Here is a 16,356-nt window from a genome sequence, read left to right as displayed (position 1 = left end):
GCATCGGTGAAAAATGTTGAGTCAACCGATGCCGATTGCGTCCCTATTTAAACTTGTAAGGCACTCGCTCATTGGCTCTATTGTAATGCCTTACAGCTGGTTCTAATGCTTGTATCGTCGGTTTTTTTCCTGCATTTTTTTCTTTTCTTTTGGTTTCCTGCATCGCGTAGTACAAGCCTCGTTTTGGATCGTGCGGTTCAAGCCTCACTGTTATGGATGTTTACCAATCTCGTCTCGCTCCTATCTTCTGCCTATGACGAGTTTGTGATACAAAACACCGTGAAAGCGCACTCCCTTTAGGGCTGTGTATGCCATCGCGCATTGGTGCAACTTAACAGTGCAGTTTTCTTGTACCCTCGGTAATTTTGTGCAAAATTGAATATTATGAAAAGGTATTAGCTCCATGTTATTTTTTCTAATTTTATATATTATTCTTTTATTATTTTATATATTAAACCTTCCCCAGCAATTGCGTTGTGCAGAGTCATTTTATTTAATATCCGGATGTTAGTATGGCCTCTCATTTCATATTGTACATCGCCCTAATCTATTCTATTAAGCCTCTCCCGGTACTTGTGTAGCGCTATCTGGAATCATTTTGTTTCTTTTAATGTTATCCATCCCTTGATGGGATTGTTTTGCATTAGGTTAAATATGGTATTTCTGATGGTTGCCCACAACGGATGTTGGTGTATGCTAATTATGGGTTACTATGGACATCCAGTCCTCTCTGGAGTTCAAGCCTCTCTTGATAGTGTCAAGGTGGCATATGAACCACTGTTCGCGTTTCTTTCTCAGGGCTTCTAGATTGCCCCCCCCTTCTGCTTATACTCACTTTCTCTAAAATGAACCATGTGAATTGGTTGCAGTCATGGTTGCTTGTTACGAAGTGCTCAGTGAGAGGGGCATTCTCCTTTTTATTTTTAATGGCAGATCTATGCTCTTGTACTCTTATACGCAGTTCTCTCCCTGTCTCACCCACATAACCTAGCCCGCAGGGGCAGATTATGAGGTATACCACGCTCTTGCTTCTGCAGTTTGTCCGATTTTTCGGGGTCATGGTTTTACCATTAAAATTCAAGGTCTTACTTTCCATGCAATTTGGACAGATTGAGCAAGACCCACATCTGTAATTACCCACCGCCCGTCTCTCTCCAGTGAGGGTGGATTGGGTTGTGGTCACTTGGTTATTGTACGTGTGTACCAAGGCAGTGCGCAGGGTCTTATTCCGTCTGAAAGAGAAAATAGGCTTCGGCATTGGCGTCTCTAATTCGCTATTTAGGATTTTCCAGTTTCGGTTCACGATATTCTTGATCCTTTTACTTAAGCCCGAGTATTGAGTAACGAAAACTATTCTATTGTCTGTTTTGTTTATTTTTTGTCTATTGGTATCTAACAGAGCATCTCGATTGTAAAACCTGGCTCTTTTTAGAGATTGTTTTACCAGTTTTTTGGATATCCTCTTTTATGCAATTTCTTCTCCATTATGTCTGCATGAAAATAAAAATCTTCTAGGTTTGTGCAGTTTCTCCTAAGTCTTAAAAATTCTCCAAAAGGAATGTTATCCTTTTGGGAACGTGGGTGATTGCTCCGATATTCCAACAGACTATTTTTGTCTGTCGGTTTTGTAAAAAGTTCTACATTTAGTTTGCCTTCTTGTTCTTTTATTTTTATATCCAGAAAGTCTACACTACTATCACTGTAATGGGCGGTGAACTTGAGGTTTTTGTCCCCCAAATTTAACCACTCAAGAAAAGAGGCCAAATCATCACTGGTACCGTTCCACGCGAAGATGATATCGTCTATGAAACGGTGCCAGTGGGTTATGTTCTCATAATAGGGTGCCATCTCGTTGTATATATGTCTGTCTTCAAAATTTGCAACGTAAAGGCAGGCCAGGCTGGGGGCACAGGTGGCCCCCATACTGGTCCCCTTGACTTGCTTGTATAGGCTTTCCTTAAACAAAAAGATATTGTTTTTTAGGACCAACTCTACACATCCCATGATGAATCCTATATTGCCACCATGTAAATCAGTTTGTTCTAAAATGGAGGATATGACAGTGATCGTGTCGTCCTGTAGGATGTTTGAATATAATGCTTCGATATCCAAGGTGACCAGAACCTGTGTCACCTTGTCGAAGCAGAGTCCCTCAAAGATTGAGATGGTATGAAATGTATCCTTGAGGTACGATTTTTGGACCTGTACCAATGGGCGTAGGAAGAAATCAGCGTACTTGCTCAAAGGTTCCAATAGGGACCCTAAGCTACTCACGATAGGCCTCATTGGAGGATTAGATGTGCTCTTATGGATTCTAGGTAATCCGTATATTGCAGGGATTATGGGATCGTTGTTATGTAGGAATTTGTACTCGTCCTCACAGATGTACCCATTTTCCCTACCTTGATTTAAAAAACTGGACACATCCTTTTTAAGCCTATCTAGCATTCTAAAGGAGGCAGGGGCATAGTGGTCCACAACGTACAGTAGGGACTGCATCCTCCGATCATAATCTGAACTATTGAGGACCACTATGCCACCCCCCTTGTCCGCCGGTTTTATAATTATCCGGGTGCAGTCCTGTAAACTTTTTAAAGCTGCTTTCTGGTTTTGGGGCAATTTGTTCATGTAACCATGTCGTGAATTTAAGCAATCATTAATCTCTATCTTCACAATCCTTTCAAATAAGACGGATGTAGCCAGCACAGTGGCTGATCACCCGCAAGTTCCCCATAAAGTGGGCGGGTTGCCGGGCCCCATACCAGCCGGTCGTCCGCTCCTCCAATAACAGTGTTTAGAGCAGCGTGTGTCCCGTGAAAACCACCGTCCTGCAACAACGAGTTCCCGGGTGCAACTACTACAGCGCATAACTAGATTAGGTGAACAACAGGGGCTAAGCTGAATCAACCCACCCCACAATGCTTACCTGTCCACGATGGTACCAACGCCAGCTTCCTAACCACCACTTCTGCCGAGGATCCCGTGCAGTGCAGGGTCGTGCCTGCATTCATTATAACCCGATCATGGCGTTGCGTCATCAGTGTACGTGCAAGCCGTCGCGCTAAAGGGAGGTGCGGCATTACGCCAGCCGGGTTGTCGGCTAGAGTGTCGGCCATCTTGGAACAGTCAAAGTACTCTGGAAAGGAGTATGTCATGGAATAGGCAAGAGTGGCATGCGGAGTCCGCTGGGTAATATATTCCTGGTACCCAATGATTAGTATCATGGTCGAGGTTAATGGCCACGCCTGGAGATAGTGGGCGGTAAAACATGAATTATTTGATATTAATATTCATGGTTTATTTGTGTTTATATTAAGGACAGGACTAGCGCTTGTAGATATGGCGCCATAGGTAGTTCAGGCGGCCAGCCTGGGGGGGAGGGGGGGTAATCAGAGGTATAGGAGGTCCCACTAAGCGAACGCCATAGTCGACGTACCCAGTGAGTCCTGCACGGTGGTGTGAAACAAGAGAGGTCTGGTACTGCGCAATTGTGCTCAGGGACGGTAGGCGCATGTAGCCTATGACATACCAACGCGGGTTGGTGCATGTAACCTATGCCAAGTCTATATTGTGTCTCACACGTGGCCCATTAAAAACCTCTATCTGGTGATCTATAAAGTGGCTAAAGATCTGTGTCATGTCTGGATATAAGTTGGTATGGCCACAGTGTTGTTGTGTTGGATCCAAGAGCTAGTAAACCAGTCTTAATAAGGGAAAGGGGTGGCAGGTAAAGGGACAGCCTCAAAAGTATGGGCACTAATTGTTGTTAAGTGCAGCCCAAGGTATACTATCATTCAGACCAGTGTTGTCTGTGTTAAGGCGATGCACCCATCTCTGCTCAATCCTAAATAGTGCTTTCTGTGTAATGCTCTGATGTGCCTCGAGCACCAGCCACCTAAGGCTGTCTGCTGTGTGATTGAGCTCCCTGCAGTGTGCATACAGCTTAGTAGTAGTCTTCAAGAACCTGACATTGCTCTTATGTTCAGTTATTCTTAGTTTCACCTGTCTCATTGTCATACCTACATACTTCATGTCACAGGGACAAGAGAGCAGGTAGATGCACTTGGTTGTGTTGCAGTTCGTGTGTCTTTTTAGGTGCCACTTAAAAGTGTCTGACAATTGGGCCTCTTTACATGGGTTAGCCTGGGTACAAACAGTGCATTTGCCGCAGGGATAGTGGCCAACCACTGGTGGCAAATCCCAGAGATTCCTCTAGATGCTCACTTCCCTAGTCCTAGGTCTAGTATAGACTAGTGAGTCTTTCAGGTTCGATGTGCGTTGAACGCGAATCTGGGTATAGGGATATCCAGGTCCCACGTGTTCACAATACCCCAATGTCTATTTATCGTGTTTCTGATCAAATTTGAGTTGCACGTAAAGGAGGTTACACAGGTGAGTTTGTCAGTATTCCCCCTGTTCCTTCCCTGTAATATAGCCTCCCTTGGGTTATTCATGGCCCGTTTATAGGATTGTTTAATCGTACGGGCTGGGTAACCTCTGTTTATAGAATACAGTTTTTTTAAACATCTGCCATACAACCATCTTGGAGCTCCAGGGCACTGGGCCACCTGTTTGAACAATAAGACATATGCAGCAGAACAGAGAAAGCCCCAACCTCCCCAACTCCCCTCTCTGCTCCAGTGGCTCACCCCCACACCTCCCCCCACCCAACATCCTCCCTCTCCCTCCATCAGCTGCAGGACCCATGTCCAGGTCAATGAGGTGTGGTTTCCCATTGCAACCTGAATACCGAGATCAGACCTCTGGCTGAGAGCTGTAGGGTGGGCATATTGCTGCATTATAGGCATTCACTTTGGAAGCATTCAGAATATTTAGCGCTCTAAGCCTCTTTGGGCATGTAAGTTTGTTATAGTCTGTGCAGAAATAGGCAAGTAGTGGTCTCCATTGTTTGGCAAACATCCGTTCCTTTTTTTTTTTTGCATGACTTGCCAATTTCTCCATGCCTAAAGTCCACCACAGTCTATCTATCCATTTCCTTTCCTATGGCGGGCTATGTTGTCCCCTCTGGGCAAGAATAGTTGTTTCGCCGTCAGTGGCAAGGGGAAGATCAAGCGTCCTCCTGTGCCATATCGTTGGAAGGTATCTGGGGCTGGGTGGCCCAGTAAAATTACCTCCGGGCATGGGGCCAAAGCTGAGTCAGTGATGGCTTCCACTCATGTTAGGACCGTCGACTAAAGGCTCCTCAGTTCAGGGTGCAGCCACAAAATGTCAGTTTCTACTCTTCTCTGCACCCCCTCCAACATTGAGGGCTTCTCCGCCCTCCCATTCTCACCAGGCTCTATGCAGTATAATGCCATCAGTACAATATTTTCAGGGTGGCCTTTATAGCTCCTGCTTGGGAGGTAAAGTTAGTAGCTCAGTCCATCACTTCTCCCCATTAATTGTGGTCAAGAGTAATGCCCAACTCCCTCTCCTAGGCCATTGGAAACGTAGCTTCAGATTCCCACCCCTCGTGCTCAGTATCTTGTATATGTGGAATATGGCACGGTCCTTTTGTATTCTGTGTCATAGGTATTTTTCAAATGGAGTTAAGGGACGACTAGGCCCTTCTTTTATCACTGGGGTCTGAAGCCAATTTTGGACCTGTAAGTAGCGGAGGTGCTCTGACTCTGCCAGTGTAAACTTAGTTTGTAACTGAATGAAAGTTTTGATCGTTTGGTTGGCAAACATATCTCTAAGGGTCTTGCGGCCTACCTCTGCCCACCTCAAAGAGGGTTCTATCTACACCAGGCAGAAATTCAGGGTTACCGCACAGGGGGTGAAGCAGGATGGGAAAGATGTGAGCCCTTTTCATGTCGCCACCTCTAATGTGGCCCTCATTACTGCAGATCGCTAGAGCGTAACCGGTCCAGTAAGGTTTCAGTTGCCAGGGGATCTCCTATAGCTGGCCTGCCACCATTTATGGTCAATCAAGCTCCACCCTTTGCTAGTTTCTCTACAGGTCCAGTGGAACAAATATTGTAGGTAGGCTGCTACTTAGTAATTAGCCAGTTCTAGGATCCCCAACCCCCTTGACGCGGGCGTAGAGAAAACATTTTCCGGTTAAAGGGAAACTAAATTTCTGGTTAAGCGTTCTCTCTTATTCTCCAACACAAATATATTACACATTTCCTGCATGTCCTTGAGATAATCTTTGAGTATGCGAAAGGATAGGGTCTTAAAGATGTAGATGATCTTAGGTAGAATTGTCCTTTTGTATGCCTTTATGTGCCCCAACAGGGATAGGGTCTTGAATTTCAAGCTATTTAATTCTTTCTTCATACCCTGCCGCAGCCACTGTAGATTGATGTCCCTTGTTTTGTCAAGAGTTGGGCCAGTGCCAATCCCAGATAGTTTATATTATCTGACGACCAGTGGAACAGAGTCAGGGTCCTCAAGTGTTTAGTGCAGGGGTCTCCAACCAGTAGCTCGGGAGCTTACTGGTAGGTCACCAGCACCCTCAAAGTAGCTCTCAGAGGTGAAGCCAAGCCAATCTCAGAGATTCTGTGTATATTAAAGAAGGCAGCAATGCTCATTTCACTACCCTTAAGAGTTAGACAGCCAAACCAATGGCAGGGCCTGTTGATAACACTCAAACACACACTGTGGTGGCCTATCAATCAATCAGTCAGGGATGTATAGAGCACACTACTCACCTGTGAGGGTCTCCAGGCGCTGGGGGACTGTGTGGGGGGATTTGTGCAGCTCTGATCATTTGAAAAGCCAGGTCTTTTGGCTCTTCCTGAATGCTTTCAGTGTGGGGCTTTATCTGATGCTGAGGGGTAGTTCATTCCAGGTCTTGGCCATGATGTAGGAGAAGGGTGTGCCTCCTGTCTGGTTCTGTTGATGCAGAGAATTTCGGCCAAGGCCTGGTCAGCGGAGCAGGGGTTTCTTTTGTGGGTGTAGAAGGAGATTGAGGTATTGGGGTTCTGTGTTGTGGAGGGCTTTATAGGTGTGTGTGAGCAGCTTGAAGGTCACTTTTTTCGACGGGGAGCAAGTGCAGTACTCGTTTATGCTGGGTACTGTGGTCTTGTCGTGGGATGCTGAGGATGAGTCTGGCTGCGTTGTTCTGGATAGTCTGAAGTTTGTGGAGTAGAGATTTGTTGATTCCGGCATAGATGGCGTTCCTGTAGTCCAGCCTGCTGGTGATTAGTGCATGGGTGACGGTCTTCTTTGATTTGGGGGTGGGTCCATTTGAAGGTCTTGCTGAGTATGCGGAGGGTGTTGAAGCATGTGGAAGCTGCAGCGTTGGCCTATGGGTCTGCCACATGAACCATCTTTATCCACTTTAAATCTACCTAAGAAGGGGATTTGCCATGTTGTCCACCCTGCTCGGTCAGTCGCACTGTGTGTGACATCAAAGAATAGTAGCAGCAGTAAGGAGGGCTAACCCACCAAAGGGTGTGACTGCAAGAACTAGAGTGAAAATGTGTTAGTTGGGAGCATGATCAACCAAAGAGCTGAGGAGAAGAGAGTATGCATCCAGGGCAGAAAAAATTGAAAGCATCACATTCATTTTTGTGTGGGTGTGTAACATTGTGTCCTTCCCAAATAAACAGTGTTGATTCCTGAAAGCTACTCCTAGCATCAAGAACTGCCAAATATGTATGCTGGTCTCCATCATAAGAGTATTCTCTTTGACAAAATTGTGCCCATTCATGGTATAATTCTGCCATAGCCATAATATATTCGTCCTTGACTATTTTGGGCACACAACTCTAGTAATTACATACTTGCTGCCATCACTGACATATTAAGAGCATGACTGGCCTGCTTTTAGCCATTCCTGACAGAGTGGCAACCGCTTCTCCAATAACAATGGCCATAACTGATGTACGTTGGGCATCCAGCTGTGGCACAGTGGTAGCCCTGGTTTAAAGGTTGGCATTATTGGCATAACAGAGGCATTCTTAGTGTTATGGTGAGGAAGCATGGCCTATGATTCCAATACCTGGGTATTTGAAGCATAATTTGTCCATGAGAGGCATTTGTACATGGCGGTACTCAATGAAAACAAAACGCTGATGTTTAGGTACTGTGTATTTTCTGACAATGAAAACTGATTTGATTTTTAAAGGAAAAATTATGCTTTTTCAGAAAAGGTTTTTCTTCTGGAAAATTGAGTTTGATTGCTAAAAGTGGAAAGGGGTTTTGATAGAAAAATGTGTATTTTCAAAAATTAATATGCTAATGACGACAGAATATTGCAATTCTAAAACACATTTAAAGTTGTTAGCTGAATGATAATTCAATTTGAGTTGGGGAGACTTACTGCTGTGGTAATACCGTTTGTAGCACACTGCATGTGATGAGTGGAATTTTACTTGATTAGAAACATTTAATATTGATAAACGTTTTCCTAGCATTCTGCTGATAGCTTCACCTGGAATTTTTTGGTGGTTAATACTGATAATGGTGCTTAGGGTGGTCATAGTGTAATGTTAATACATATCATCAGCATTTGACAGTGATAAAATATGCTAGTAGCTCAGCAGGACTTTCATTGAGCAGAATTAGCTCTCACTACAGAAAAGGTTGGAGACCCCTGGTTTAGTGAGAGGTTGGGGTATAGATCTGTTCAAGTTCTCAGATTTGGATGTGTTGATCTTAAACCACAAGGCCCTCCAATAAGAACTTGGGGGCCTGTGATAGAGAGGAGCATGTCATCAGAGCAGGCCTTTTTTATCTGTCACATGCTAAGGAACAGGCCTGCCGACATCTCCTTTTTGAGTGTATCTGACAGTCCCCTGCAACCTCTCCTTCACGCATCCATGTGACACATTGATGGTACCTGTGTCAACTTCCCATTAGACCCGTTAGCAATGCCCTTTGTTAATTATGCAAAGTATTTCTAATTTTGTAAGTAAGAATATGTTACTGTTTAATGCGTGTTGAGCGACCCTTGACCCTGTTTCCAGGTAGGTTGCTCCCCACGCCGCGCAGCTCCATAAGTCTGCGCCCGTGCTCAGTGCCCAGCTGGCGCTGCTGCTGACCGAGTTGGAGGCCTGCCTCCATCCGCAGGCTACCACCTGCGCCTCATCCCTGGTGGCCAGCGGTAGGCCGTAGGTTTGCGTTTTTTGTATTTGCACTGTTCTTGTGTAATTGCTTCTGTCATTGGTACTGTATTTTGTTATTTTGTTGTTCTGTGATCGTTTCCTTTCCTTCCGATTACTCTGTGCCTTTTTGCTTTCTGTTCTCCTTCGCCGTTCCCCCCTCCCATTTTTCCAGCCGATGCGGCCCCGCCCCCCGCTCGCCCATTTGTCCGCTCCCCCTCCCTGCTGCTGCTCCCTCCCACCTCCCCTTCTTATGGCGGCCGATGCACAAACGTGCGCAGCTGCCACGCCGGAGGTGCGTCTAAGGCAAGCCGCTCCGTGCCCGTCCGCGCCTGGACCTCGCCCAGCGCCAGAACCCCTGGCCCCCGCGAACACCACATCGCCCGACTCCGCTACGATGCCAGCCCACTCCACACACTCCACACCGGACAAGAACACACCTGCTTCCAGGCCGCCCCAGAGCGCACCCAAGGACCCTTCTCCTGCCAGAACTACAGCTTCACCAGCACCAGAGCCGCCAATCCGCCCACCAGGACAGGACTCAACCACCTCCGTCGCATACTTCTGAACACCCGCTCGGCACGCAAATATGCCGTCTGGGACCTGCTTGACACATCCTCCCCAAACGTCGCCTTCCTGACAGAGACCTGGATGAACCCGACATCGCCATAGCCATCCCGGATGACTACAATATCACCCGCAGAGACCCCACCAATGGAGTTGGAGGAGGAATCGCCATCGTCCACAAGTCCACCCTCAATGTCTCTACCAACTTCGACGGCACCCTAAACACCGCCAAACACCTACACTTCCACATCCACACCGATCCCAACACCACCCTCAGACCCCCCGGACCGCGACCACAGTTCAGCGACTCCATCGCCGACTTCGTCAGCATGCACGCCCTCGCATCCACGGACTACATCCTCCTAGGAGACCTGAACTTCCACCTCGAAAACACCACCTCCAACTCCACCACCCTGATCGACAACCTCGCCAACCTCGGACTCAGACAGCTGGTGACAACGCCCACCCACTCCGCCAGCCTCACGCTGGATCCCATCTTCTCCGCAAGCTCCCACGTCTCCTTCAGCCACACCACCGAACTCCACTGGACCGACCATCGCTGCATTCACTTCACCTTCCGGAAACCCACCACGCACCACCGCACCCAACAGATCCCCGCTGCTGCTGGAGCAAAGCCACCGAAGACCAGTTAACCACCACCTTCGTCCGGAGCCGACCCCACCGACCCTGACTCCGCCGCCAGCAACCTCAGACGCTGGATCGACGACTGCGCCAACACCCTCGCTTTGTTACTAACCCCTCCAACAGACGCACCAACAGGAATGCCAGCTGGTTCACCCCAGACCTCCAAACAAAACCGCCGAAAATTGGAGAAGAAATGGCGCCCCAGACACCGGAGAACCAAGCAGCCCACAAGAACGCCATACGCCAACATCACCTCATCAGATCTGCCAAAAAGACCTCCTTCAAGGACCACCTTGACAACAGCGCAAACAACAAAAAGCTCTTCAACATTGTGAAGGAACTCTCCAACCCCAGCTCTAACACCAACGACATCCCACCATTGCAAAACCTGTGCAACTCCCTTGCGTCCTTCTTCCACAGCAAGATCGCAGACATCCACGACAGCTTCGACAACCAGACCACCACGGCAGCCAACGACATCTCGGACCCCACGGCCACCACCCACAGCGACCCCCTGCTCACATGGTTTAACATCAACGACGACGACACCATAAAAATCATGATTACTGTCGGCTCAGGCTCCCCGTCAGACCCATGCCCTCACCACATCTTCAACAAAGCCAGCGCCACCATCGCACCCCACCTCCACAAGGCCATCAAAATCTCCTTCAAGACCGCGACCTTCCCAGAGAGCTGGAAGCACGCCGAAATCAACGCCTTGCTCAAGAAACCAAAGGCAGGCCAGAGTGGCCTCAAGAACTTCCTGCCCATCTCCCTGCTCCCGTTCCTGGCGAAGGTCATCGAGAAGACCGTTAACAAACAGCTTACCCACTACCTCGAGGAGAACTACATCCTGGACCCATCCCAGTCCGGGTTCCGCAGCAACTACAGCACCGAAACAGCCCTCATCACCGCCACCGATGACATCAGGGCCCTCCTGGACAACAGCGAGACCGCAGCCCTCATCCTCCTGGACCTCTCCTCCGTGTTCGACACGGTCTGCCACCGCACCCTACGCACTCACCTCCATGATGCAGGAATCCGCTGCAAAGCACTGGACTGAACCTCCTCCATCCTCTCTGACATAACACAGAGCGTCCGCCTCCCCCCCCCCTTCTGATCCGAAGCATTCAAGATCATCTGCGGCGTACCCCAAGGATCATTCCTCAGCTCGACCCTGTTCAACATCTACATGGCCCCGCTCACCCGCGTCGCCAGACTGCACGACCTCAACATCATCTCCTACGCCGAGGACACACATCTGATCCTCTCCCTCACCAAAGACCCTCGCACCGCCAAAACCAAACTCCACAAAGGAATAAAAGCCGTCGCCGAATGGATGAAGAACAGTCTTCTGAAACTGAACGCGGACAAGACGGAGGTCTTCATCCTCGACTCCACCCCCTCAGCCTGGGACGACTCCTGGTGGCCGACTGCCCTGGGTACAGCACCGACACCCATCGACCACACACGCAACCTGGGATTCACTCAACACTGTCCATGGCCAAGCAAGTCAACGCCATCTCAGCCTCCTGTTTCAACACCCTCCGCATGCTCCGAAAGATCTACAGGTGAATCCCCACCAACACAAGAAGAACGGTCACCAAGGCCCTCGTTAGCAGCAGGCTGGACTACGGAAACACCCTCTACGCGGGAGCCCCGGCCAAACTGCTGAAACGACTGCAACGCATACAGAACGCCGCCGCACGCCTGATCCTTGACATCCCTCACCACAGCCAAATCACACCCCACCTGAGAGACCTGCACTGGCTTCCCAACAACAAGAGGATCACCTTCAAGCTCCTCACCCAGGCACACAAGGCACTCTACAACATCAGACCAACATACCTCAACAGACGACTCCCCTTCTACACCCCGAATCGCCAGCTCCGCTCCGCCGACCTCACCCTCGCCACCGCATCCGAAGAACGACCACCGGTCGCAAATCACTCTCCTACCTCGCCGCCAAGTCCTGGAACACCCTCCCCATCCTCCTACGGCAGACCTTCTGGAGGCTACTCAAGACCTGACTGTTCGAGCAGTAGCAGCACTCCCCTCACAGCACCTTGAGACCCTTACGGGTGAGTAGCGCTCTCTATAAATGCCTTTATTGATTGATTGCTGAGTCTAACGAACCCCACACCACCAGTCTCTTGCTTGGTGATAAAAGTTTCTGATGGATATTTCTAACTGCAGATTCCTCCCCTTAGATTACTCCCCAGACTCAATACTGGATCCTGAAACTTTTCTCCAGCAATGCTCCATTTCGCCACTAGGTTGCACTGCGCAAATCCGTGTTGGCTCTATACCACCCCTGAAGTGACAGAGCGGAACTACATATAAGTGCCACACCTGCTCTCTAACCTGATTATTTCCTTTCTGCACCTTCAAGCGTTGGTCTGTTGCTCTGTCCTGTTTTGTCAGCCTTCTAGTGATTTACAAAAAGAAGTCTAGCATGATATGAAATGATGTCCCCTCCAAAAGTTGACAGGCTTCAAGCCATGCCGTGACTATAGAAAGCTGATATCAGTAACAGACCCACATGAGGTACACCTCTCATGATTGGGCTCTACGTACGACTCGAAGTTGTGCACTAAATGCACCCAAAGGTGATCGAAGACAGAGAAGCAGAGCTGTACATTGCCGAACATAATAAGTAGTCACAGCCCTTGCTTAAGTCTAACACCAGATTATGGGCACAGACTCTATCTTGCTCTGGAAGCAGTTCCAACAAGAGGTCAACTTTGCGGTTGAAGTCCTACGGTAAGTCTAAATCTAAGTCCAAATACAATCCAAAAAAGGGAAGTAGGACTCTACCTCATCCTACCACTCTGAATCCAAAGATAAGGTGCCAGGTTATCACAATTCCAGTTAATTTTCCTCCAAGTCCCTAGTTGTGGGGCCGATTCCCCAACTTATTCCGGTGCGCCCTGAGTTTCCCAGGCCAAGGGTAAGGTGACAAAAGGTTGATATTATAACACTACCGTAGATTGGGGGTCAGAAGGGAAAGTTTATAGACCACTAGGTATACATTCCCTAATACATATTCAACAACACAAGGTATACCTATAGTCAAGGAAATGTGTGAATAAGTGACATAGTGACAGTGGTTTTAAAGCTATACCACTGTGCTGTTCTTCTTTTAACCCTGTCAGGTAGAACACACAATTAAAGTTTTCCTTGTGATTCTACCTAGATAGTTTTAACTTCACTACTCACTCTTTACACAGCGCTGCATACCTCACTACACCTTACAGCTCTCATATGGGATTATCATCCTATTCCTTACCAATCAAAACATCTCTGAGCTCCTTCTTTAAATAACCTCGAAGTAGTAGCTCCCAGTGTTGACTAGGTTTTCAACATTGGTAAGGAGGACCCATATGATGAAGCATGTCACCTTCGGGTGAGTGAGGGTTCTTATCCTTAAGGGATGTCTCCCCCATAACTTTGTTTCACTTGTGGTTAATTTTGAGAGAGACACTACTTATGCTTATTCACACATTTCCTTGACTATAGGTATACCTTGTGTTGTTGGACAAAAGGTTGATGCCTTCAAGGACATCATGCTGCAGGTTTTTGGTACACTTCCATCTCCCTCTGGTATGCCTTCCAGTCCCTGTTTTGGGTTACCATTTGTGGATTCGTCCTCAACACTGTCTGACCCTTTGCAACAGGCTCCAGGTCCCCTACTGACTCTGGTACAGACATCCACTCCAGCTCCAAGACCTGCACCAGGTCTGTCCTCTTCAATACTAGTATCAACGGCACCAGAAGAGCATTTATTTTTTATTTGTTTATTTTAGTCATTTGAAAAGTTTTATATAGCGCTGGCTAGACCCGGAGGTATCAGAGCGCTTTACATGAGGTTCAGAGAGTTACAGGATACATGGTTATATCACTTGAATCAGCGAGTTACAGGTTACATAGTTACATCAATTTGAATCAAAGAATCACAGTGGGAGGAGGAGGAGGAGGGAAGGAGACACGAACGGGGAGACGAGGAAAAACAATGTCGGATGACCGGCTGGGTAGGTGACGGCTAAGGGGCCAAACTCCTCTATAGCTGCATAGGACAGCTCCACAAGGCATCGGCCAAGGTGCTCGGTCTCTGCGGAGAGTACAAACAGTTTTGGTATCCACCCAAGGGGTGTCGTCATCGTTCCATCGAAGGGGAAGAGAAGGAGACACAAATGGGGAGACGAAGGAGACACAAATGGGGAGACGAGGAAAAACAATGTCAGATGCCCGGCTGAGTAGGTGACGGCCAAGGGGCAAGACTCCTCTATAGATACATAGGACAGCTCCAACGGGCATCGGCCAATGTTGCTCGGGCTCCGCGGTAGGTAAAAACTGTTTTGGGGTCCGCCCAGGGGGCGTCGTCATAGTTCCATGGAAGGGGGAGGGAAAGAGACACAAACGGGGAGACAAGGAAAAACAATGTCAGATGATCGGCTGGGTAGGTGACGGCCAAGGGGCCAGATTGCTCCTTAGCTGCATAGGACATCTCCACCGGGCATCGGCCAAGGTTGCTCGGTCTCCGCGGAGGGTACAAACAGTATTGGTATCCACCCAAGGGGCGTCGTCATCGTTCCATCGAAGGGGAAGAGAAGTAGACCTGAATGAGGAGACGAGGAAAAACAATGTCAGATGACCGGCTGGGTAGGTGACGGCCAAGGGGCCAGACTCCTCTATAGCTGCATAGGACAGCTCCACCGGGCATCGGCCAAGGTTGCTCAGGCTCCGTGGTAGGTAAAAACTAGTGCCCCCTCTCTCCCCTATTGAACCCAGTCCAACATCTTTGGTAATCTTGTCTTTTGATATTTGGAACATCCATGTTGTGAGTGGAAGTGCAGATATCTTCATATTTCTTACCACTGAATATATCAATGCCAACCAGGTGAACCATCTACATTGTTGCTTCATGAAGAAAGCTTGGTTTCTTCCGACAAACGCACCAGAGGCCCAACGTACATATTTGGTAATGGCAACCTTGGCATGTCCGTGCTTGCCAGTTTTGGAAGTTGACATTTCAACTATCTTGCAGGGACGTCCCTTCAGGACCACAAGCCCATTTTTGCGCAGTGCAGAGCACTGCATAGGGAAAGTGGTGGAAGCCCCAGCATCTCCAGTGGTGAAGTCAATGTCATCAGCCATGGGCTTGATTGAAGTTATACTCCTATCAGGACGTCTGCGGCTGCCGCCATTTTAGTGTCAGGCGGGGCGAGTCCTATTTTCTGTTTGCTGTGTTGAGATCAATTGTAGATCCCTTTTCTTGCCTTTATACTCCTCCTCCGAAGTAATGATTTTCTCAGCAGCTAGGTAGGGGAGGGGGCCAGCAACTGACCATGATTAGAAATTTTCTATGTTTCCGGAGTCTTGTTTGTTCGCTGTGGCCGCCATTTTAGAGTCAGGCGGGGCGAGACCTGTCTTCCCAGTTTGCTGTTTTCACCAATTCAAATGGTATTGTAGCCCCCTCTCTTCAATTATGCTCTGGCTCAGTGTAATGCATTACTCACCAGCAGAGGAGGGGAGATGGTCAGCCACAGCCCCTTGATTAGAGAAAATTGTTATAGTCCCGGTCTCGTTTGTCCGCGGCGGCCGCCATTTTAGAGTCAGGCGGGGTGGGTCCTGCTTTCCCAGTTTGCTGCTTTACCCCGCTGTATAATACAGTATTGTCGCCTTATTTATCAATTCCCTCACCAGCAGGGGGGTGAGATAGCATGTCGAGACGGCGAGTGGAAGTTATAGTCTCGCGGTGATTCACTCCGTCTTCCCCGGCTCTAGCAGCGTCTCGCGAATCGCGTCCCCCAGGAGCTCAGGGCGCTCCCATCGACGAACCGATGGCACGTCCCTCTGCCCACATTGCCCAATCTCCCTTTCTGCTGGGCATCTCTCCTATCCTGATGTCGAGCGGGCTGAGGCCTCGGGTTGCGGTTTGCGGGCTGCGGCGCGCTTGTCATCTGCTGCCTGGGCCGCTTCTTGATGTTGAACTTGTCAACATGCAGCCTGACTTTGAACCTGTACCTCTACCTGGGTTAGACGTGCCAACATAGGCTTCTTTATGTTTTTTTATCTGACTCTGCAAGAT

General features: G+C 48.5%; 2 protein-coding genes across 2 annotated transcripts in view; one reads left to right on the top strand and one right to left on the bottom strand.

Annotated features, from left to right (window-relative positions):
- HASPIN (histone H3 associated protein kinase) overlaps positions 1 to 16,356 on the top strand; it is a 775,218-nt gene that overhangs the window by 669,824 nt on the left and 89,038 nt on the right. The window lies entirely within an intron of this gene.
- LOC144799254 (eukaryotic translation initiation factor 5A-1-like) lies at positions 15,025 to 15,422 on the bottom strand. Its single transcript, XM_078670505.1, has 2 exons — positions 15,258 to 15,422; positions 15,025 to 15,174 (listed from the first exon to the last, which is right to left on the bottom strand). The coding sequence occupies exons 1-2, from the start codon at positions 15,420 to 15,422 to the stop codon at positions 15,025 to 15,027; spliced, it is 315 nt and encodes a 104-aa protein (XP_078526631.1).

Source organism: Lissotriton helveticus, chromosome 12, assembly GCF_964261635.1.
Source record: "Lissotriton helveticus chromosome 12, aLisHel1.1, whole genome shotgun sequence".
Taxonomy (NCBI): domain Eukaryota; kingdom Metazoa; phylum Chordata; class Amphibia; order Caudata; family Salamandridae; genus Lissotriton; species Lissotriton helveticus.
Note: the sequence above shows the minus strand (reverse complement) of the source record. Positions and strands in the feature narration are given on the sequence as shown.